This window comes from Fundulus heteroclitus, unplaced genomic scaffold, assembly GCF_011125445.2.
Source record: "Fundulus heteroclitus isolate FHET01 unplaced genomic scaffold, MU-UCD_Fhet_4.1 scaffold_77, whole genome shotgun sequence".
In the NCBI taxonomy this organism is placed as follows: Eukaryota; Metazoa; Chordata; class Actinopteri; order Cyprinodontiformes; family Fundulidae; genus Fundulus; species Fundulus heteroclitus.
The window spans coordinates 1,290,257-1,315,938 of record NW_023397219.1 but is presented as its reverse complement, the minus strand read 5'-3'; the positions used below and the strand labels follow the sequence as shown (position 1 = coordinate 1,315,938).

Here is a 25,682-nt window from a genome sequence, read left to right as displayed (position 1 = left end):
CATGAGCTACTCTAGGTATAAGCTTTGTCAAAAAGGAAAGTTTTAAGATTAGTCTCAAAAGTAGACAGGGTGTCTGCCTCACGGACCAAAACTGGGAGTTGGTTCCACAGGAGAGGAGCCTGATAGCTAAAGGATCTGCCTCCTATTCTACTTTTAGAGACTCTAGGAACCACCAGCAGACCTGCAGTCTGAGAGCGAAGTGCTCTGTTAGGAATATACGGGGTAATCAGAGCTCTGATATATGATGGAGCTTGATTATTAAGGGCTTTATACGTTAGAAGGAGAATTTTAAATTCTATTCTTGATTTAACAGGAAGCCAATGAAGGGAAGCTAAAATTGGAGAAATATGATCCCTCTTGTTGATTTTCATCAGAACTCTTGCCGCAGCATTTTGGATCAGCTGAAGACTTCGAACTGCATTTTGTGGACTTCCTGATAGTAAAGAATTACAATAGTCCAGCCTTGAAGTAACAAATGCATGGACTAGTTTTTCAGCATCACCCCTGGACAGAATGTTTCTAATTTTGGCGATATTCCTGAGGTGAAAAAAGGAAACTCTGGAAACCTGTTTGATATGGGATTTAAATGACATGTCTTGGTCGAAAACAACACCAAGATTTTTTACTTTATTACCAGAGGCCAAGTTAATGCCATCCAGATTAAGTGATTGATTAAGAACTTTATTTTTTGAGGACTCTGGCCCAAAGATTATAACTTCTGTCTTGTCAGAATTTAAATGCAGGAAATTTAAAGTCATCCAGCTTTTGATGTCATCAAGACATGACTGCAGTCGAAGTAACTGATTGGATTCATCAGGATTCATGGATAAATATAGCTGAGTGTCATCAGCATAACAGTGGAAATTAATCCCATGCTGTCTTATAATTTTGCCAATCGGAAGCATATATATAGTAAATAGAATTGGTCCAAGGACTGAACCCTGTGGTACTCCACAAGTGACCCTAGAGTTTGAGGAAGATTTATTATTAACATGAACAAACTGGAATCTGTCCGACAGATAAGATTTAAACCACCTAATGATTTCCCCTTAATCCATACAGTATGCTCAAGTCTTTGTAGGAGAATATTGTGATCAACTGTATCAAATGCAGCACTGAGATCTAACAGGACAAGTATAGACACAAGTCCATTATCTGAGGCCATGAGAATGTCATTGGTGACCTTCACCAGAGCTGTTTCAGTGCTATGATGAGCTCTAAAGCCTGACTGAAACTCCTCAAGTAGGTCATTACTTTGTAAATGTTCACATAGTTGATTAGCAACTACTTTCTCAAGAATTTTAGATAAGAAAAGAAGATTAGATATAGGTCTGTAATTTACTAACTCATCTTGATCAAGAGATGGTTTCTTGAGTAAAGGTTTGATAACAGCTACTTGAAAAGCCTGTGGTACATATCCATTTACCAAGGATAGATTAATCATGTTTAAAATAGGAGCACTGATCAGAGGGAATACCTCCTTAAACAACTTGGTTGGGATTGGGTCTAACATACAGGTAGAAGGTTTTGATGAAGCTAAAATTTTAGATAGCTCAGAAAGCTCTACTGCTTTTGAACAGTTCAAACACCGCCCAGTTCCAAAGATTCCTCCAATGCTGCCTCACTTTCTGAGGATGAGGTAATCATGTTTGGGAGGATGCCAATTATTTTATTTTTAATGGAATCAATTTTATTTATGAAGAATCCCATAAAATCATTACTCCTAAGAGCTAAGGGAATGGATGGATCAACAGAGCTATGACTCTGTGTAAGTTTGGCAACTGTACTGAAGAGAAATCTAGGATTATTCTTATTCTCCTCAATTAATGATGAAAAATATGCTGCTCTAACTCTGCGAAGGGTCTTGTTATACAACAATAGACTGTCCCTCTAGATTAGGTAGGATTCCTTTTGGTGTGTAGAGCGCCATTTTATCTCCAATTTCCTAACATTGTGCTTCAAGGAATGCAGCTCTGAATTAAACCAAGGAGCAAGCTTCCTGTGAATAATCACCTTCTTTTTCAAGGGAGCTACATTGTCTACTGCAGAACGCAATGACAAAGTCATACCGTTTACAAAGACATCTATTTGTGAATTGGAAGAAACAACATTGCTGCCATCTACAGGGCATTTCTGCAATATGGAGGATATTAAAAAGGGGACAGACTCTTTAAGTTTTAATACAGCATTATCCGATAAAGATCTACTATAATGGAACCCTCTTTTGGGGGTGGACAACTCAGTTAGATTAAACTCAAATGTTATTAAAAAATGATCAGATAGGACAGGGTTGTGAGGAAATACTGTTAATTCTTCACAATCAATGCCATATGTCAGCAAAAGGTCTAAAGTATGGAGCCAAGAGTGCGTCGGTTTATGCACATTTTGAGCAAAACCAATTGAACCTAGGACAGTTTTAAAGGCTACACTAAGGTTATCACATTCTGTGTCAACATGGATGTTAAAATCACCCACTATAATAACCTTATCAGTATTTAACACCAAATCAGATAAGAAATCTGACAACTGATCCAAAAACTGAGTGTAAGGGCCTGGTGGACGATACAAAACAACAAACAGAAGAGGTTTTATTGCTTTGCAGTTTGGATGAGGGAAACTGAGGGTTAAATGTTCAAAAGAACTGTAGTTATTAATTGGCCTGGGACTAATTAATAAATCAGACTGAAAGATGGTTGCCACTCCTCCTCCTCTTCCCACAGATCTGGGAATGTATAAATTTGAATAATTGGAGGGAGTTGACTCATTTATACTAACGTAGTCCTCTTGTAACCAGGTTTCTGTGATACAAAATAAATCAATCTGTTTATCAGAAATCAATTCATTAACTAACAAAGTCTTTGGAGGGAGAGACCTTATATTTAATAGACCACATTTAATTGTTTTATTTTTAGGTTCAAGGTGAACCGTATTGATTTTTATTAGGTTTTTATGATTTGTTCCTTTTAGATAAGTTTTTGATCTGTTAAGTTTTGGCCGTGGGAAAGACACAGTCTCAGTAGGATAATGGATGGGTAACAGTACAGAAGCTGCAGAGAGGTGTGTTAAACTACGGCTCTGCCACCTAGACAACCAGCGGTTGAATGATGACATGCGGCTAAACATATCATCACTGGTCAGATCAGGCAGGGGACCCGAGAAAATTACGGAGTCCGACATTGCTTTAGCAAACTCACACACCGAAGCAACACCAACTTTAGTGACCTCCGATCGGCGTGACCGGGTGTCATTACCGCCAGCGTGAATAACAATCTTACTGTATTTACGCTTATCCTTAGCCAGCAGTTTCAGGTAAGATTCTATGTCGCCCGTTTTGGCCCCTGGCAGGCATTTAACTATGGTCCCTGGTGTCTCTAGTGCCACGTTTCTGACTATTGAGCTCCCAATCACCATGATCGGCTTCTCAGCGGGTGTGTCGCTGAGTGGGGAAAATTTGTTAGAAACGCAGACGGGTTGGTGGTGAACTGGGGGCTGAAATCTAGAGCTATGCTTCCTATGAACCGTCACCCAGCCGGCCTGCTTACCCGGCTGCTCGGGTGCTTCTGGAGGACCACTAAGTGAAGTAACGCTAGGTCTATGTGGCTCCGCGCTAGCAAAGGGGCGGCTATCAGCTGGTTTTTCCATAGCATGGAGCCGGGTCTCTAATTCTGACACCCTCGCCTCCAAAGCTACAAAAACACTACATTTATTACAAGTACCATTATCCCTAAAGGAGGCAGAGGAATAGCTAAACATCTGACACAGAGAGCAGGAGATAAGGTGAGACTTAGTCAGAGACGGAGAAGCTGAAGTAATAGTAGGAGAGGAAGCCATTGTGGAGCTAAAGCTAGGCTAGGCTAAAGCTAGGCTAGCGCCCTTCTACCACGCCAAGAGAGCAAACCGTGAAACACGAGGAGTTCCCAAGCGTGATGTGCAGCAACAGAAAATGTTTTAAAAGTGCTTATGTGTTAGAAACATATGTTACTTCAAAGAGATTAAAGATAAAAGCAAGAGAATCGGGAGCAACAAACCGTTGCTCACGCAGTGAAAACAGGAAGTGTTTAATTAAAAGGGATTTTCCTGACAAAGATCTAATGTTTAGTAAACCCAGTTTATATGACTTAGTGGTTAATGATGTCTTTGTGCCAGGTTGCACCCGACAGTTTGTCTTTTAAGAATGATTGATTATTCCTCTTTGTTTTCCTTTTGCTTTTCTTATTTCTGCCACGTATCATCACAGATATTCCATAATCTTCGGCAAAAGGCTCAAGCTGATGCTGGAAACTGTCATGTCTGATAAATGTGCTGCCAGGGCCCAGTGTGTATCACAGAAAAGGTATCTGAAGGTCTTGAGCACAGCAATATTCCTTAATACGTAGAGGAGGATGATCTGGGCTTCTGTGGCCTTTGGAGGATGCTGGTTTAGTCACAGAGCTGCGGTTGTCAGAATGGCTATGTGGTAAGGATGTCAGCTGTAGACCAATCTTAAAGACTTTGTTCATGTTATGAGAAAATTCCAGAAAAGGAATATCTGGGCTTTGTGGAGAAGAGGGGGAGCTGGGTGCAGTCTGGACCGGTGTTCGAGGGGATGGAGGTTTTTGGTACTCTTTGGAAGATACATAGGGGTCCTCTCTTTGTCCTGCTGAGTTCTGGAATGAATCCTCCTGTAGTCCTGACATAGCCTCTTTCTGTGTCATCTTTCTGGCGATCTTTATCTTGGCTTGTTCGGGCTGTACTGGGCTTATCGTTTGTTTTGGCACTGGTTGAGCTTTGTTTTGGGACAAAGCTGATGGTGCATGAATGTGTTTGAATTCAGCCGTTTTGAAGGTTACAGTTGTTTGTTTGCATGTTTTTTTCAGCCATTTGTTTAGCATCAGAGCTCTGGAAAAAATCTCATCTCCACACTTAATGGGCTCATGAGGGCCGCTGAGAAACACCTTGACATTAATTCCATCAACTAGATTTAGCAGACGAATGTAATCCTCTTTCAATACTTCTGATTTTCTCCAGGTGGAGTCGCCCAGGGCTTCAGCTTGTATTATGAGTTTTTCCAAGGTCGGGCGTTCTTTCAAGATCCTTGGAAGGATGTCTGATATATCAGACACCAGGCCACAGTTCAAAGGATTATAAATCAACATATCTGTGTTTTTCTTGTTACCGAAATATTTTCATTGCATAATATCAGGGTCCTTGGCCCTGTGGCATGTTTTTTCTCTGGTAGCTTAGAGCGAAGATTGTTGACATACCTTTGATTGTTGTCGTGATCCTCCTGGTTCACATCTTGGAACCAAGATGTGAACCAGGGCGAGTCTGTTTAGTAACGGAATTCCAACATTTCCAGCAGGTTTACTCCTATCATTTGTTATGAGAACAGCCCATTGTTGTTGCACTTGTCTTGGGCCACTTCTCTGTAGTATTGGCCAGTTTCGTTGGTCCTTTGGTCTTGCACCCAGAGTGGTCCAGGGATTCTCAACAGAGAACTGTTTGTTCAATAAGTTGCTGGGCTGGTGGTCACTGTTCGGAATCACAGGCAGGGAAGTTTCATTTCCATACTCGCCCTTTACATCACAATTCACTTCGAGTTGGCAGATTTTCCGTTCCATAACAGCCATCTTCTGTAGAAGCGTGTCAAAGTCCTCTGTGGTGAAGGTAGGCATCTTTTGAAAAAATAAATAAAAGAAAACAAATAAAATAACTCAATCCAACTTTCTGTAGTTTTGGCTAAGAGATAAAAAGGAGATAAAAAGTAAAAGGCAGGAAAATGCAAGCAAGCAGGGAGCAGAGAAAAAAGCGACCAAGCAGACAGAGAGGTGCTTGGCAGAGCTAAACTCAACTTTGAAGAAATGTGCACCATTCTAACTGAAGTTGAAGCCATAATAAACCGCTCACTTATGCACAATGATGTGGATGAACCACAGCCGCTGACACCTGCTCACTTCTTGGTGGGTCAGAGACTGACTTGTTTATTAAGTTTTTAAAGTGTAACATACAAAAATTAGTATAAAACATACATATATTTAACAAATTACGGTCTAAGAAAAAATATACTCTTACCAATATAACAATAGAAATAAAAACATGTAATAAGTGAGGAAAAGATAAGAAAAAAAGAAAAGAAAAAAATCAGGCCAGGGAAATTATCTAAGAAACAGTTACACTGCACTAATTACCATTTACACTTTAGGATAGTACAACCTATCTATGAAGGCACGGGTGGCGTACTAAGAAACTGAGCGGGTGTCGGGGTCAGTCTTAGACTGAGAAATATGGTCTAAAACCGGCTGCCAGATACTACAGAACTTATTGGTGGAGCCCTTAACATTGTACCGCAGTTTTTTCAAATAAAGAGCCTCAGTAAAATCACTTATCCACATTTTAAACTGAGAGACCTTATGAGTTTTCCACAATCGTAATATTACTTTCTTAGCTTTTACCATTCCATAGAGACTGACTTGCTTACCCCCTAAGCCATTTCCAGCTTATACTATCAAGGAGGGGAGAATGTGCTGCCCCTAGTGGAGGAGTTCAAGTATCTTGGGGTCTTGTTCACAAATGAGGGGAAGATGGAGCGGGAGATCGACAGGCGGATTGGTGCAGCGTCTGCTGTGAAGCGGGCGCTGTACCGATCCGTTGTGGTGAAGAGAGAGCTGAGCCAAAAGGCGAAGCTCTCGATTTACCAGTCGATCTACGTTCCTACCCTCATCTATGGTCACGAGCTTTGGGTCGTGACCGAAAGAACGAGATCCCGGATACAAGCGGCTGAAATGAGTTTTCTCCGTAGTGTGTCTGGGCTCTCCCTTAGAGATAGGGTGAGGAGCTCAGTCATCCGGGGAGGACTCAAAGTAGAGCCGCTGCTCCTTCACGTCGAGAGGAGCCAGTTGAGGTGGCTCGGGCATCTGGTCAGGATGCCTCCTGGATGCCTCCCTGGTGAGGTGTTCCGGGCACGTCCCACCGGGAGGAGGCCCAGGGGAAGACCCAGGACACGCTGGAGGGACTATGTCTCCCGGCTGGCCTGGGAACGCCTTGGGATTCCTCCTGAGGAGCTGGCCCAAGTGGCTGGGGAGAGGGACGTCTGGGCATCCCTACTGAAGCTGCTACCCCCGCGACCCGACCCCGGATAAGCGGAAGAAGACGGACGGACGGACGGACGGACTATCAAGGAGGAGATAACACGGAGGTGGCGTTACAGACAGAGACTTATGACCAACTTCTGGAACAGATGGCGGAGAGAATATTTACTGGACTTGAAGTCGGCCCATCGCTGTGACTCTCCGCAGCCTTCTCTGCTGAAGGTGGGAGACGTTGTACTCATTGGAGAAGATAATATACCAAGACAGAGCTGGAAAATTGGACGAATTTAAGAACTTTTCCCAGGGCATGATGGCCTTGTCAGGTCATGTGCTTTTCGGACCAGTTCAGGCGCCCTTCTGCGGAGACTAATTCAGCTGCTATATCCTTTGGAAATTTAGATAAACTGTAGTTTATGGGGGGGATGTTGTGAATTTATTTGTTGAGGACTTATTATATAAATGATGTTAATGAGTTAAAAATATAAGTTAACATTAATATTTATAACAGTTCATGTGTTAAATGTGGTTAAATTAGAGACTAAATTTAATTTCGAGTTGCAATTTGGAGTTGATTTGGACTTCATTACCCATAATGCTCTTTATAATGTTAATTCAGATAAACAGCTCACACTGTTTATCTGAATTAACATTATATTTCAATCAACAACTCCTCTCTACAAGGCTAGTGAAACTTAACAAAAACTACTAAGCAAAATGAAGATAAAAAGAAACTAAGGAAGTATGTACACACAAAAAAGAAAAAATAAAGTGGTTCATCAGCATCATCAGAATAATTCAGCGGACCCTGGTCCACTGCAGATCTGAGTTAAAGAACCAAAGTTCATCTTAAAGAATGTGAATTGAGATCAAATTAGCTTAACTAATTCAGAGTCCCGACTTAAGCAAAACATTATTTGATTAAATAACAGTTCAAAGAATGATTATCTCAGTAAACATCTTGAACGCTCTATTTTACTAATGTGACTAGACCTCCGGGAGGCTAGGGGTCGCTGTAGCGATGAGTCGCTAAAATCGGCTGATTCATAAGTTATACAAAACACCTTTAAATCAACATTAATATTTCATATTCATGCAGCTATAACGCTCATAGCACTATCCAATCGTGGAGCGAAGTGAAACAAACCTTATGTTTGAAATTAATTGTAGTCGTGAATCCGGGAAGAGCAGCAGTTAACTGACTGATAGCATTAGGCTAGCGGACATTCGGCACTAATTTGAAAATGTTTTGGCTTTATTTTAGTTGCAGTGAGTGGACTGGATAACACAAACATCAATATCCCATCAATGTATATAACCCTTGTGGAGATAACATTTGTTATAACCATAAAAACACACTCAGATAAACACAGTGAAAAAACACAGTGAAAACACATTAAGTAAACTTCTAAATAACCCATTTAACTTTCCCTATTTATTTCTCTGCCAAACCTGTCGGTGCCTCTGCGTGAGTTCGGTTCACTTTGGGCATCCAAGGGGAAGTAGTACTCCAAGGAAACATTGGTTATTTCAGCAGTGGGCATGGAGCTCTGAGCTAGCCGAAACGCGGTCAGAGCAGGAGGATCTGGGTGGTAGTCGGGTCCCCGGCATGCAAAATTCAGCCCTGCAGCGGGCGATTTCAGCTCAGCTCTTGCTCCCATGTTGTCTGGTGAGGAAAAGAGATCGCTCAGTGCCGTCTCGAGTCAGGTTTACTGCAAAAGCTGAGAAAAAAATAAACAAAGCTGTTTTGGCATGGACGGATTATTTACGTCTGACACAGAAGTGAAGACTGCAGCCAGCAGTTGTCCCAGCCCAGTCAGATCCTCCACCCCGCAGAGGATGAGTTTCTCCCCATTGCTGTCCCAACAAAACAGCGGGAAATGAGTTTCACAGAAAGCACATTTTACTCAACTATTGAGCCCCATGTGAGGCTCTCCTTGAGAGTCCACTGGCAAGAAGAGTGAAGGGAGTGAGGTGAAGTCTGGCTTCATAGCAAGCACCCTGCTGAGAGAGGCTGTCTCTGCGTGGATGTGTGTTTCTTCCTCATGGTACATGTTCCCAATGCGGTACCGCGCACGTGACGTCACCGTCTCAAGAGCAACGCCCCTTTTGCCGCTTAGGTAGGGCATACAGGAGAGAACTCATACAGGAGAGAACGCACGGATAACGAATATGACCGACTTTACAGCTGTTAAACTTTCCCAATACGATGTCCCAGGCACACGGATTACTGGTCGCACTGTCGAAGAACACACCAACCTTCAGCTCAAACGATGGCTTGAAGTTCGATGGCTTAAAAAGACTGGAAAACTGGCCGAGTTGATGAACGGTAAGCTTTGTTTTTTTTTTCCTGCGCGGCGATCATGGCAGCGTCGGCCGTTTTTTTTTTTGTTGTTGTTGTTTGCAATCACCGTCCAGGAATGGGTATATGTTTAATGTTTGTCTCATTTGAAATGTTTTTGAGTAAGCCTGGTAGCAGGCTATCATGTTAGCGCCTGCTACCATGATAGCCTATATGCTGTCATGGTAGCAGGCGCTACTTTAATTACATGTCGGCCACCAAAATACTCTTACCTTGACTTGATGTCGCTGGAATTGGGTCAGGATGTTCTTCGGTTGTGCCCTTTCCTCCGACAAAATGCTTGCTACATATGTACTTGAATTTGGTAACTTTTTCCGGGTTGAACTGTTGTGTAGGCCGACCGCCCCGGTGTTCCAAGCGTACACATTTCTCCTTGGCAGTCTTGAAGAAAACATCCTTCATATGTGGCCGATCAGCGTAACTCGAGTCGCTGTTGCACGTTCCATAGCAACAATGTTTAAAAACCATGGTCTTAGATTTGGAAAAAGCAGTCATTTACAGAGTAAAACCAAGGGTAACGCACGTCTCTTTTACAGCGAAACAGCGACGGACTAAGCTTGCCCTACTGCGTACCACTGTGACGTTACGTTTCTAAAAATAGCTCGCTCGCGGTACGCTATTTGCTTAGGCGAGGCGGTGAGTTGGCGAAGGTGAAGTCGCTTCGCGTTTCAAAGTATCCATGTGTTTTTGCCTGTTTTTCGCTGCCATTCAGTATATGCACGCGAGAAAGCAACAACAAAAAAACGCGTGTCAACGTCAAATAAACGCAAGCATATCGAGTTAGCAAGCATTTCAGTTTAAAGTTCTTCCAGCATCGAATATGACAGAAACAAGTTAGTTGTAACCACTGCCAAGTTAAACTTTGGTATTGAACATAAAATGGTAATGCTGCTCCCTGCTGTTACCTCAGAAATTGCCTGTTTTTGGTAGATTTTTTCTCCATAAAGAGAATTCCCTGTCAGTGGCAATAAGCTGTAATTTATTATTATTGCTATTTTTTGTTTTACATGTTTAAGTTGAGCTTTACACTAAATATGTGTTACTGATAAGTGCTACAAATGTTACAACACTTTTGTTCATATGGCAGCAGAACATTAAAATAAAAGTGCTCTTTACACTACTTTTGAATTCATTCTTGGAGTTTGTAAATACAATGCGATTAATTGCGATTAATCACGATTAATCAGGGCGATTAATCGCGATTAAATATTTTAATCGTTGCCCAGCCCTAATCTTAGTACATGTAAGCTGGTGTGTTGGGTCGAAGGGCGGTTATACAGGCAATATAGCTACAGCTACAGACATAGTTGGATAGATACTTAGCCTTCAGGCAGAAACTTGCAAAAAAAATAAATAAAGTACAAGTTAGACAACAAGTTCATTGAGGTCGTGTAACTTTCTTGTTCAACAAGGTCATCTTATTGCAACTTTCTTGTTCAACAAATTCAACTAAAGTACTACCACTTTCTTTTCCAACAACTTCAAATTAAGTTTTACCACTTTTGTTGCCTTAGTCTAACAATATAATGTTTCATAAGTTAAGAATACAGCTGACCCTGAGTTCAGTGAAACTAATATACTAAAAGGTGAAACTTCATTGTCACATATAGACATCATTGTCAGCTGCCAATTGTGTATAAACTAAAGAAGATATAACAGTTTTATCGCTATAAAATATAAGATTAACTGAGGAAATGGAACATTAAAACGAGATTAGAAGCGCCTTGGGGTGTAAAGGTAGATGTCCCTTGCTGACTTTTAGTTGCCAGAGATTCTGCTGGTACTACAGCTCACTTTGTGACGGTTTTGCAAGATTCTTCTAGGTTTGTAGGTGGGTGGTTTTTTTATATAGGGGTGCCAGCCAGGTATCCCTCCTGACAAATAGGATTTTAAGTTGTTGTTTTTTTTTTAACCAGTCGGACCATACACTTCAAGATGTAGACCCTCAAGGCAGCAAAGAATTCACCCAGCCCCAATAAAATAACATAAATGTTTCCAAACCATGCTATTGTGGATTGTGAATAAATTGAAGCGGTTTGTCACATTACATCTTTCCGGACAATTATAGCTAGCCTGGTCGTGGTACCTTAAGCCACTCGTGTCGCAACGGAGTAGCCAGAGTTCAATGAAACCTAGCAGAAATACTAGGTGCAGCTATATGCACACAATCTCAAATGATGTGAATTCAAAAATGCAAAGAGAATTAAATTGTTGAAACTAAGCACAATCAGAAACACTGTCAATATGTTCAATGAAATTAACAACTTGCTAAGGTTTAGACGTAGGGTGCTAGCTGAAGTGCACCATGTAGCCTAAAATGTTGTTGGAAGGTGGGCATGCGTTAGCTTGTCAGAGAGTCAAGTTGTAAAAAGTGTGCCTTAGCTTGTCAGAGAGACAAGTTATGAAAGCTATGAAATCTAACCTAAGATATAACGACACACATTACTGGACGCAGTCAAAATCATATTTCTAGAGACTTTATTGCTAACTAGTGCTGCCACGGCGGGCTTATGATAAAGGAAACCATATTGTCCTACCTGAAATCATTGTGGCTTCATTAAATCTTGCTATTAGCTGTATGATCCATTTGTCTTCTTGCCACCCATACTATACTTACTATGTTTAAATCCTCGACTGTAATTGTATGTTCATTACATTTTCTATTCACTATTTTCTGCCATCTACACTTGGCAAGGCAAGGAAGCATGCTATAACAGATTAAAAGAAAAAAAACTAATAGGCTACCCGTCACGCTTTCGTGCCGGTGATCCAATAGAACGCATCGCGTGACAGCCTGCATGTGTCACGTTTTAAAGGAGGGGAGAGTTTTCATACATTTGGAAAATTCTAATTTGCTATGAACCTATAAATGGAGTTCCGCTTAGATATATTGTCAAGACGTTTAAAACGGGAAATGATAAACAACCTGTCAATTAACCCTAAACCAGGCGTCAATAATCCATTTTATATAACTTTTTTTTCCTACTCTTCCTTCTTGCAAAGTCATCCACTAATTCATCAAAACTAAGCTGTCTAACCAGGTCTGATTCAATGGCCAGAAGTGACAGGGAGTTTAAGCGGTTTTGGCACATCCTGATCTTGAGTTCATTCTTAATACGACTCAGTTTGGAGAATGAACTCTTCCCTTTGTAATAGGCACGGTCAAAAAAAGTTTAAGTGTTATGTAGACATTCGGAAAGGTTGACTGTAAATCCAAATCAATCATGGTTTTGAGCATTTTACTTGGACATTTTTCTTTTTCTGATATGAATGATTTGTATTGTATAAGTTCTTCTGCCAGGCTCATGTTCAAATCTGAAGGGTAAGCCGCAGTGAGTGAGTTAGCCTTTAAAGAGAGCTCGCTATTGGACATACTGTCAGGCATGAAAAGAACATCAAAGAGCTTGGTTAAGTGTGTGTATGCATTCAAACGGTGATCAAGACAGGACACGAGTTTGTCAATGACAACATTGAAAGTTTCGATCCGAAACTTATCCTTTCCTTTAAATGTTACACCTGGCTCTGCACTATCACTAGACATAATTTTGCGCTTCTTTGTGCACTGGAGGTCATGCCTGTACTCTTGGGAGACAGCAGTGGTGACATGTAAAGCTGCCCCTTCAAACACTAAAAAATTATCTTTTTGTCCTGCCACAAAGTCTCGTAAAGACAAGAGAAGTTGTGTAGCTGTACAAATGTCAATGTACAAACTGTACAAATGTCCCAGAAGTGTGCTATGAAGGCCATCTCCAGTGTGTCCATTTTGTCACAGAGAGCAGAGTCTTCACTTCGAGTTTCACGTTTCTCCTCCATGTCTGTAGACATATCATTTCAATGCCTCTCTCAGTTGCGCATAATATTTCCAAAGAGCCTTAGTCGACTCAGCCCGTGCGCTCCACCGAGTACCTGAAAGTGATTTCAGTTTAAGTTTTATATCAGTATCATGGAAAACCTTTCCCCACCTGTGTGTAGATGATGCACAAAAAGTGTACATTGCCCGTACAAAGTCAAAAAAACGTCCAGCTTCTGGGCTACTGTCAACAACATTGACACCAACTAAATTCAATGAATGTGCTGCACAGGAGACATAGCAAATCAAAGGATTTCTTCGTTTAAAGTCTAACTCTTGGACTGAATGTATTTTTACGCAGATGCATTCAAATAGTCACCAGAGTAAAGAAATATTATATGTGAATTATGTGCGCCGTTTGGAAGTAATTTCGATAAAACTTGCTGTATAAGCGAAAGAGCCCGAACATTCTTCAATCGGGCTGTTTCGGAATGTGACGTCACAAACAGAACTAGTACCGTGCATCGGGCTGCTAGCACTACGACTTTCGCTACCGATTTATTAAATTTAACTAATAACTCTTATTCTAGGTACAAAAAATTTATAAAAAAAATGTCTGATACATCTACAAACTCCACCTCAAGCATCGCTACTCCGATACCGAATATATATATGAAGAAACAGAGTTCGAACAAGGTGAACCTGAGGAGACTATATCTAACGCTGCCCAAGACATAGAGCACATGCTACATTGTAAGTACCCCTCAAAATCCTCGCTCGTGAAGTGTGAATTGCATAAAACACTTTTGTCACTGCCGGCAATCCAGTCCTTTCACGTTTCTTTTACGAATTAATCCCATTTCTTTCGGACTTTTTGATCCACCGGCCAAGTATGTAGCGCTACTTTCAGGCCTGCGCTAGACCGCGGTGAAGTTGGTTTGACATTGGACATTCAAGCTCCGCGGAGTCAGCGGAGCACTCTTGAGAAACAAAAATCAAATCAGATTTGTTGACGGTCCCACCGCGTATGGGAGAAGGGAGCAGCTGAGAGACGGTGGCTGAAATCAGAGTCCTTCAACTGGATCAACCGTGAGCTAGATCCCGCTGACTCCGTGGAGTTTGAATGTCCAATGTCAAACCAACTTCACCGCGGTCTGCACTAGGCCTATAAGCGACACTACAGCCACCAACTACGCACCTAGAAGGCATTTTATTGTGGACTTAGTTCGGCGATTTTTTTTTAAATATACGTACATGTACAATGTATGCAAACCCTCTGGCATGAGTATGTGAAAAGGAGTAATAGGACAGAAACACCGAAATAATCCTTAGTGATCAATTTTTGTTCTAACCTACTGGGCGGGTCGTCCTCTCTGCTGAAGCGCTGTGTGTCCGACTCCGCTTTCTGATGTTACACAAACAAGTCTGAACGTCCATCCATCCATTTTCTGACCCGCTTAATCCCTCATGGGGTCGCGGGGGTTGCTGGTGTCTATGTCCCAATATAAAATAATTGTAGCCGTCCAGTAGTTTCATGCTTCCATGCTCTCTCGTGTGTACTGCCTGGCGTGTTTAAAAGGCAGCTGTATATGTCGTTGTACAGAACCCTTGGCCAGCATTTCACAGACTCGCTCCGTCCCTTCAGGCTTTTGCTGTATAAATCTGGCAATCTGATACCATCAACCATCAACTTACTCTTGAAACGATCTTGCTCAAAGTAGACGTGGATCAGCAGATTTGGTGTGTGAAAGAAGATACTGGAAAACATCCATATATCCTTGTTCGCCGTACCGGTTGTACAACGTAAACGCCTGTGTGTTTCTATGCAAGTTCGCTTCGCGCATTCTCCGTGTTCTTGAACTGACGTCACACGTCGGAAATGGCCAATCGTAAACGGAGGCAGCACTAACAGTTCTATGATGCCCAAAAAAATTACCATTGTGGGCTGATCCCAGAAGCTCATCATCTTCCCTGAAAGCGTGTCCCCTCTCTCCCAAAAACTGAATGACTGCAAAAACTCTTTTCAAAACTTCCCACCAGTATTGTCTTTCTGCATCAAGCTGTTTGACAATGTCAGAGTCAATTGTAGCTGTTCCTCTGGAGCGATTATGTAATGCTAGCATGCATGTCCTATGCTCCACACTCCTCTCATGCTCACCAATCCGCTCTGAATCCGCTCATTGCCTAGTCACAGTTTGCCCAATGGGAAGAGAGCAACTAAGTAATGCTTCTATCCCTGACTGAGGCTGGGTAATTAGCACTTCTGTTTTGAAATGCAGCTTCTCCTCTACTAACAAGAATTGAGTTGCCTTGATCGGTAATGGTACTGGGCCATAAAGCAGTGTCGCTGAAAGTTTCACACCAGGAGTTGGGGTCCATGGCCTCCTCAGTTGAAAAAGGATTCTCTGAGAATGCAGCTGACTGGGCCGATTGTGGGTCTGATACACCTGGAAGTTTCATTTGATCATGATCTTTCTGCTGTGGGTGGTCTTTGCTAGCTGGGCAGGGCAGGCATTGCTGTTCAGCACCTAACTGGGTCTGTATAGGTACATCACTGACAGGTGACACTAAGCCAGCAGTGATCACAGCTTCATCACTAGAACTCTGGTCACTAACATTAGTTGTATTATTCTCACTCATATCCAGTGGCTTATCAAAGAAATTTGAGATCAGAGGAACGTGTTTTAGAAAAACTGCCTGCTTTGCCTCCTTGATCTTTTTTGCTCTTCTTTTTGAGGCACCACTTTTTTGTTTGGGGTCCATGTTATTAATGGCAAGTGTCTCTTAAGATGCTGATATAGAAGCTTGTCTTGCAAATTCCTATGGTATATGTATATAATATGTAAATATGTGCTGTAAATATGTAAATATCCTAACTTGTTTTTATTTTGTATTGAGGAAAAAAACTCAAAATCGTGGAACCAGGAACAATGTGTGAATGTACTAAAATAAAATTACCTAATAGCTATAAGCAAAATTATGTGAGTTTTGTTAATTATGTGAGTTGCTAGTTAGCAACTTTACACTAGCCTTTAAAAAGGAGTTGAACCTTTCAAAGTCTTAATGTTATTACTACTAATTTAATATAATATATAATATACTATAACACTATGTAATATAATAATATGATATTGAAATATAAAGGGCAATTAGCCTTTAAAAAAGGCTGTTGGTTTTTGATCTTATAAACTACCAAGGATAAACTATAGTTTGTATTGAGTAGAGAGCAAGTTCTTGAGCTGAACTGTCTGAATGTGAGAAATTTTGATACTGGCAGGAGGTTTTGTATCGACACTGGATTCTCACTTGGCAAAAGTTCTCAAAACACCTGATTGGGTCATTCATGTCCATGTCACTGGTCTGACAAAAATTTATAAATCAGAGTGAGATAAAGTTTCATCTGGGGGTGTGGCAAAACATTAACACAGCTGTACAGTTAGGAGTAAAACCCCAAAATATTTGTTTCCCTTACAAGACACTATCAAAATCTTCACCGGTAAATATTAAAACAAACCATCCCTGTTTTCATCAGACGCCCTATGAAATAACAATGTATTGTATCGTATATGTTGAAACAGTTTTGGTCTCGGGCCCCAGAGGGCCCTGGGCACCGGCCCCGCTTGCCCGGTCCGTAATCCATCCTTGGTGGTGATGGGGTGTAGTCAGGGCGTGTCTTGAGCAGTCAAATGACAGGAGGATAGAGGGAGAGAAGAAAACGGTGCAGCCAGCTCTGCGCAGCAAGCAGGTTATCACAACTTGAGATACTAAAACAACAAAAATAGAAGTGCCAGTGAGCTGGGATGTAAAGTAAAAGCAACTGGAGGTACAGGACTCTGACAGCTGCAAAGTCAAAGTCAGCAATGGGGATTTTGGCATAGCTTAGCCTGATCAACCTGCCAAGCTGATCAATGGGTATGGCACTTTGTTTTTATTCTATTCTTGCAGGAGATGAGCACAATCAGACAGCACATCATCAGCTTGTACACCTTACATATCTTTTAGAAACAAAGACTGAGAAAAATTGTGACCTTTGCTATGGATTCAGTGCCGATCGTGCCCCCTCCCCAGTAGAGCCATTGACGTTCGCTGTTGTTCCCCCTATTCCACCGACAGTATTATCATAAGAAAGCACAAAATAAAACAAAAAAAACTCCAAGATAATTGTATATTTATCAGGCATTGGATGAGTTTTCGTGAACCATGGGTGTAGGTTTTCATAAGGACCACAGGGACTTTTCCCTACTAAAATTTTGGACCGACCTACTTGTCCACCGATAATACGATATGAATACATGTTTATATTTTACAATACAACGATGCTGCAGTCGTTTCTTTTCCTCTTGCTGTTCTGCTGCCGCCTGCCGTTCCGTCAGACTGCCTGAACAGTCTTTCCCATCCCTTTAAATCAGCAGCGCATGTGACTATACTGTGTGCTTGTTTAACCCACAGATACTAGGCTGTTGGCCAGAGTCTGTAGGATGACTTTTTGTATGAAATGTCAGGGGGCAACTGTCTTGCACTTGGATCATTTGCTACAGATATCAGTGATCTCAAAGCACCAATGTTCCCGCATTTTCACTTGCACATTAATAAGTTACAGCCGATAAAAAATATAAACCGTTGCACTCCGGTCCAAGAGGTCATGTGATTCGAGTTTTGCTGCACAGCCAATCAGATCGGAGTGTTGTTAGCTGTGCGAGTTCAACCAGTTCTTCATGTCTGCGTCTGTAAGGTGTTATGTGCATCTGTGTCCAGACGAAGAAAGCCCAATAATAGCATTTTCTGGTGCCAGTTGGCAGAGATCTTGATGGTAAGGAAAAAGAAATAGCCCAGCTCATACATCCATCCATTTTATAACATGCTTATCCCTGCTGGGTTCGCGAGGGGTCCCGGTCTGAAGCGGTCGATGCTGGGTCTACTCTTTATATATGTGTGTGACCACCCGAGCATGTCACTACCATAGACATCATATACGTAGACGCGTCGTTGGGCATATGTTCGCACGTCAACGTCACCGCCATATTGTATGTGGCAGAAAAAAGGTTCTGTTGTAGTGAACGTGGATCAGAGAAGATGCCTCATTCCTGTGCTGCATGGAAGTGTATTTGGGCTGATTTCACTACTTGTATCTGCCTTCTATAAACTAAGGCTGCACCATGTTGCAAACCTGGACACACTAATGCTGCAGAGTGGCAACACTAGGAAAAAGCTGTACAAGACCATTCTTTTTCAAGGTTTTTAGCTTGCAGACAGACTATTGTATTTAGACATAGATTTCATATATAGATTTTCAAGTAATATAAATAAGCCAAATAAGTAGCTGTGTTTATATATATATATATATATATATATATATATATATATATATATATATATATGTGTGTGTGTGTGTGTGTGTGTGTGTGTGTGTGTGTGTATGTATGTGTATATATTAGGGCTGGGCAACGATTCCTTATGTAATTTTGTCTGTGTTGTGTGCACCTGCCTGTTGCTTTAATCATACAAATTTCCCCGTCGTGGGATAAAAAAAGGATTAGCTAATGTTATCTTATCTTAAATAACACTTTTTAATATATGTACTGGGTTCTTTCAAGGTCTTAATTACATGTTATGTGTGGGCTCCAGTAACATATGATAGATAATATCTACTTTGAAAGTTAACATGAACTGCTGCTGAAGATGAACACTGATCTACCTGGATGTTCCATGGAGGACTGAAACGCCTCAGTCAGAGACGTCTGTGGGTCTGTCGGGGCAACGACAGAAGTTTCATCTCCTCTCTCCGTTTCTGTGGCTCGACGTTTCATGTTTTTTTCACGTGCTTAGATAAATTTGTTGTGTTTCCACTGAAATGAACCGGCTTTTTACAAAACATACAGCTTGATTTCATTTACGGTATTACAATTAAATAATTATTACAATTGTCTTGTAATTGTAATAATAAAATAAAAACCACAAAACCCAAAAGGTCAACAGTTTCATGATACATCAAGCTTAGGGACTGGCTAATATACAGCAGGTCAAAAAAGGCTATATTTTGGCTCTTTACACTACTTTTGTATTCATTCTTGGAGTTTGCGCATACAATGCGATTAATCATGATTAATCGGGCAAATTATGCGATTAATCGCGATTAAAAATTTTAATCGTTGCCCAGCCCTAAAATATATATATATATATATATATATATATATATATATGTGTGTGTGTGTGTATGTATGCGTGTATATATATATATATATATATATATATATATATATATATATATACATACACACATATATATGTGTGTGTGTGTGTGTGTGTGTATGTGTATATATATATATATATATATATATATATATATATATATATTTGTGTGTGTATGTGTTATGAATATAAGGATCAATTGTTAAATCTAAACATTGTGGTCTTATTTCATAAAAGCGTGTCACATGTGAAACTTCAGGAACAGACTGAGTAATTGCAGATTTGCCACATTTAACATGGCAGACGTTCTGACGCATCACAGAATAGGCAGAACCCGCCCAACGACGCGTCTACGTATATGATGTCTATGGTCACTACCCGATCCGTACCGGTAGCGGGGGGGAGGTCCAAGAGGGCGCTGTGAACGGTCACCTATTTTGAGAGCAGCCATCAGATTGAACTTTTAATTACACTGGTAGCCTTTAAACGACATAAATTCACTCTCTTTTAAACTTTGTTGAACTTTTACTTGTCTACATCAACCCCAGAAACTGCTTCTGTGAAGTATGTCAAGTTCTAGTGGAAAAAGGAAAAGCTCAGGGAAGCCCGCGGGGGTGGAAGATACTGGCAGCGGCAACGATTGTAACGTTCTCATCGATACTTGTCATGATTATGCCGTCCGTTCTGACATCCTCTAACCCTCTGATGGAAGAAGAAGACTTCCCTCCGCTGCCCATCACTCCAGAGAAACCACCTGTTAAAAAAGGTAAAAGTGATGCAGCTAGCGCAGACATTGTTGCTACTTTGTCGAAGCTAATAACCAGCAGATCAGACGAGCTGAAATCCCTGATTCAAGAGAACGCAATGCAGATAACAAATCTGAGAGGAAATGTGGAAACTCTATGCAACCAAATGAGTGAGGTGAAGGGGAAAGTTTCACAACTTGAACATGCTCTGGATGAAGAAAAAAAACATGTTAATATGTTGGAGTCACGCATCACAGAAATGGAAAGATACTCTCGGCGGTGGAACCTGAAGTTACACGGCGTATCGGAATGCAGGGAAGAGAAGGATTTACGGAGAGAGGTGATTCGGATCTGCCAAGCGCTGCTTCCTGAGAATGCTGAGAAACTTCCAGATATTATTGACTCCATGCATTGTGTCGGAATAAAGAAGCCTAACAGCACCAGGAGCATCATGCTGCAGTTTTCCTCCTGCGTGCACTGAGCGGTGGTATGGGTGGAAGCCAAGAATTCTACTTATCTTAAGGAGAACAATCTTCGCTTCACTGAATATCTCTGCAAAGCTGACAAAGAAGCCAGGATGAAGTTGTGGCCCCTTGTAAATGAAGCACGGAAAGCTGGGAAGGTTGCTTACTTTGTGGGCTGTCGTACCTTCATTGATAAAAAGGAAATCCTTCTTCCATTTTGAAGGGGAATAATAAAGAACTCTGGAACGGTTTGTTGCTGGCCTTTTGTTTGAAGTTGTGTTTTTTGGAAGGCTACCAATATACTTTGATTTTCATTCTGATGCTGTTCTCGCATCACTTATCACAGTTTTCATTGTCAAAGCTCCTTAGCTGACTCTTTTGATTGTATGTCTTTGTCTGTTATTTCACTTAAGGCCAGGGGTTTAAGGAATAATGTGAAACGTAAAGCTATTTTTTTGTTCGGTAAGCAATGTCAAAGTGATTTCTGTTTTTTTCAAGAAACTCACACTGTTTCTGATGACGCGCAGTTTTGGAGGTCCCAATGGGGTAATGATGCTTTTTTTTACATGCTTCACAACATTCAGCTGGGGTTTGCACGTTCAAAAAACGATTTACAGGTACTATTTTACATTCAAAGAGTGACAGGAAAGGTCATTATATTTGTCAAGTTCTTAATGTTTACGACCTTTAATTTTTTAACCATTAATCTATATGGCTATACATGAAAATAAAGACTTCTTAAATAAGATAGAAAACAAAATTCTATTTTGGCTGGCCAAATTTCCAAATGCTTACCTGCTCTTTGGAGGGGACTTTAATACCACCTTGGATGATTTAATGGATAGATGGCCAGCTGGAACTCGCACTAGTTCCAATGCAAATTTAAAAATACTCATGCAAAAATTTGACTTGATAGATATATGGAGAGAAAAATATCCTTCTGTTCGAAACTTCACTTGGTGCAATAAATCAAGATCTACACAATCTAGAATAGACATGTGGTTAATTTCAAGTAATCTTAAAGAAAACACAGATGTTGAAATTCTGTCCACCCCTTTGACCGATCATAAAGCAATTTGAATTAACGTTTCTCTGATCCCTTCCTTTTGCCGTCCACATACTTCATATTGGAAACTTAATGGCTCTATTTTATCTCATGAAGCAGTTCAGTCTATGGTCAAGAGGTTGATATTAAAATTCTGGAATGAGGCTAAGGCTGACAAACTGTATAGTAAAAAATGGGAACTTTTGAAATTTGAATTAGGCAAATTTTTTTAGGAAATATTGCAGCGATCTTTCAAAGCAAAAGCGATCTGATGAAGTAAAAGTTATTTCAAAGATAGCAGCTCTATCTCTATTTCACCTGATAAATTGTCTTCTGCAGAAAAAGTGGAATTATCAGAAAACCAAAACAAATTAAGACAAATTATATCAAGTTAAGGCTGATGGTAGAAGGCAGTGGATAGAGGAAGGGGAGCAAAACTCTGCATATTTTTTTAGACTGGAAAGATCCCAAATTGCTACTAATACAATTAACAAACTTCTTATAGATAATGTTGTATGTAATGACACAACAAACATTGCTAAGTTCTGCTGTAACTTTTATAAAGATTTATACAGCTCCAAATATTGTGAGCATAATGCTAATAAGTTTCTAAATTCCTTGATAGACATAAAGCAAGTCACTCCTGATGACCAAGAATTTTGCGATCGTCCTATTACATTAAAAGAAATATTAGATTCAATTAAGTGCCTGAAGAAAAATAAATCACCTGGAACAGATGGTTTGCTGTGTGAGTTTTATAAATCATTCGCTGAAGATCTTGCTCCATTCTTACTGGCGGTTTATAATGAAAGTATTATTAAGGGAACCCTCCCTCCCTCCTTAACTCAAGGATTAATTACTCTTATTCCCAAACCAAAGAAGGATCTGTTACTTATTGACAACTGGCATCCAATTAGTCTACTAAATAACGATTAAAAGATCCTGGCCACAATTTTTGCTGAGAGATTAAAGTTAGTTCTGGATGACATTATTGAAGAAACGCAATCAGGCTTTTTAAGAAATAGACACATCTCAAATAACATTAGGCTTTTGCTCGACATATTAGATTACCCAGATTTGATAAATGATGAAAGCTTTATCCTTTTTCTTCACTTTTACAAAGCATTCGAATTGAACACAACTTTATTTTTGAAACATTAAACCTATTTGGTTTTGGTCATTTCTTTCTGCAGTACTATTAGAACATCGTATAATAATGGAAATAGCTCAATCAAATTGAAAAAAGGAACATCCCCGAGATTCGACTTAAAATTTATTTCTGTTATCCACTCACCTATTGGCTAGTCACATAATAAATAGTCAATTGGGTGGAATATCAGTTCTGGACAAAAGAATTATGATCAGCCAACTGGCTGATGATACAACAATTTTCTTAAAAGTGTGACATCAGCTGCTGTGACCCTCACACCTGCAGGTCAGTGGGTCAGCAGTGGGTCCTTTATAAGGGCGGAGCCTCCACCTGTTCGGCGTCAGATTGTTGTCTAACCCCTAGTGGTAAACACTTTCAGGCCATCTGTCCGTTAAACGTCAAGCTTTGACTAAGCCTAGTTTGTTCCCTCTCCTAACCTGCCTGTTTCTCTCCCTTGTCCAGTCTCGTCCGATTTCCTGAACCCTCGCCCGCTGCCTTGGACTCCCTGGTGACGACCTCCTGCCTGCCCGACGACTGATTCCTGGATAGCCCCAAACCCTGACTGACGCCACGGATCTGACCCTTGCCTGCCTGACCAAGAGTAGCCAATAAATACCATCTAACCGTGCCAACTGCTCTGTTTCTGAGTCCATCCGTGCCTGAAGTGCGTGACAAAAAGACTCTTCTGAAGTTTCTCCGGCACTTGAATTGATAAAGTTATTTTCGGATGCTTCTGGTCTTTGCTTAAATGTAAATAAATGTAAATTAATGGCTGTTAAGAAATGTGAACTTTCCTATCTCTGCAATATCCCAATGAAGAAACCGTTAATTACTTAGGAATAACATTATAACAACTCGTCTGGCTGACGTCACTTCCTGTTTGCGGTAGGGCGTATTGTATCACTTCCAAGATGGCGCTGCGCAGGCAGCAGCCAGTCACATCGGCGGTATCCCTTCTTTTCCTACTTTCTCCTTTTTATTGTGTTTTCTGGATTGCTTGTATATTTTTGAATTCCGCATCGGGTATTCTGAGCCTACATGCCCTGAAGAAACCAACTTTTGGGACTCTAGTGATTATATTTTTGTTACTTTCGGCACATTTCGATGCCGCGAGTGGAGATCCCTTTGTCCGCAACTCCGAGCGTCCCTTGATCTACACGAGGAACCAGCCTCTAGGACTACGTGACTCCTCGCGCTGTGGCCCCATTCATCACCACGCTGAGAAACTATACATCCCTGCAGAAATACGGAGGAGGCGGAGAGGATGTCGGGGCGGGAGGACGAAGCGGAGGAAAGGTTATTTACCATCGGTTGACACGGGAAACGTTAGATCTTTACGGAACAAGACCGAGGAACTCACAGCACTAACCCGTTTCCAGAGTAAGTACAGAGACGCTAGCATTATGTGCTTCACGGAGACGTGGTTAGATGGATCTGTCCCGAACTCAGTGATCTCCACGGACGGCTTTAAACTTATCCGCGCGGACAGAACTTTTGCGGGGAGCGGAAAGAAGAGAGGGGGAGGGCTGGCGGTGTTTGTGAATGAGAGGTGGTGTAACGCGGCGCATGTTCACGTGAAGCAGCAGATATGCTGCTCGGATGTTGAACTTCTCGCAGTGAGCTTAAGACCTTATTACTTGCCGAGAGAGTTCGGCCACGTGATCGTGCTCTGTGTTTATATCCCTCCCTGCGCGGACGCCGCCGCCGCCGCCGCGTGTGAGCGGATCAACGCCGCTGTAAACAATCTGCAAACACAATACCCCCGCGCTCTCCTGCTGATCACAGGGGATTTCAACCATGCCTCTCTCCATTCCACCCTCCCCACGCTCATCCAGTACGTCACGTGTAAAACAAGGGACAATAAAACGCTGGACCTTTTTTATGCTAACGTTAAGTACGCTTACACCTCCGCCCCCTCCCCCCTCTGGGACGCTCAGACCACAACCTCGTCTATCTGCTCCCCCATTACATTCCACTGGTGAGGAGACAAAAGGCACAGAAGAAGTCAGTGAAAGTTTGGTCAGACGAAGCCAGTGAGAAGCTGAAGGACTGTTTCAGAACCACAGACTGGAGCATGTTCCAACTCATGGTGATGACATCAACAGCCTGACTGAATGCATCACTGACTACATGAACTTCTGTGTGGAGAGCATTGTGCCAACACGACGGCTACGATGCTTTCCAAATAACCCCCGCTGGGTGACCCCTGAACTGAGAGTCCTCCTGAACCAGAAGAAGAGGGCTTTCTACTCAGGGGACAGAGAGGAGCAGCGTAGAGTCCAGCGGGAGCTCCAGTGGAAGATCAGGGCAGCAAAGAAGGACTATGGGAAGAAGATGGAGGAGCAGCTGGCACAGAACAACGTCAGGGATGTGTGGAGAGGTCTGAAGAACATCTCCGGCTTTGGGCAGAGGACCAGCAGGGCTGCAGACGGAGACACCAAGTCTGCAGATGAGTTGAACACATTCTTCACTCGGTTCGACTCCCCCCACACTGGCCCCCTCCTTGCCCTCAACTCTCCACACGTCTCCAACCACCAGCCCTCCAGAGACCTACCATCCCCCCCACCGCCACTCCTATCAACGACTGACCCATCCACACCTTCAGCCCTACCTTCCTCCCCCCTCACAATCACACCAATGCAGGTGAGAGGACAGCTGACGAGGCTGAAACAAAGTAAAGCCTCAGGACCGGACGGCATCCCCCCCAGGCTACTGAGGACCTGTGCAGATGAGCTCTGTGAGGTCCTCAGCTACATCTACAACCTGAGCCTCAGCCTCGGGGTGGTGCCCACCCTGTGGAAGACCTCCTGTGTGGTACCGGTTCCCAAAACACCACACGCCAGGGAACCGGCCGACTTCAGACCAGTCTCCC

General features: G+C 41.8%; 1 protein-coding gene across 3 annotated transcripts; it reads left to right on the top strand.

Annotated features, from left to right (window-relative positions):
- The first annotated feature begins 9,358 nt into the window (after nucleotides 1–9,358).
- Nucleotides 9,359–24,934, top strand: LOC118561957. Of its 3 annotated transcripts, none has more exons than XM_036134222.1 (2): nucleotides 9,359–9,393; nucleotides 23,273–24,934. In XM_036134222.1, exon 2 carries the CDS (start codon nucleotides 23,722–23,724, stop codon nucleotides 24,790–24,792), a length of 1,071 nt encoding a protein of 356 aa, XP_035990115.1. In that variant the 5' UTR covers nucleotides 9,359–9,393; nucleotides 23,273–23,721; the 3' UTR covers nucleotides 24,793–24,934. The 3 variants fall into 3 exon arrangements, with proteins under 3 accessions (XP_035990115.1, XP_035990114.1, XP_035990113.1); XM_036134221.1 differs by lacking the exon at nucleotides 9,359–9,393 and adding an exon at nucleotides 19,634–21,161; XM_036134220.1 differs by lacking the exon at nucleotides 9,359–9,393 and adding an exon at nucleotides 21,168–23,175.
- Nucleotides 24,935–25,682: the final 748 nt, after the last annotated feature.

Coding starts and splice junctions, on each gene's coding strand:
- LOC118561957 (XM_036134222.1), top strand. CDS start 23,722: ATGGCGCTGCGCAGGCAGCAGCCAGTCACATCGGCGGTATCCCTTCTT.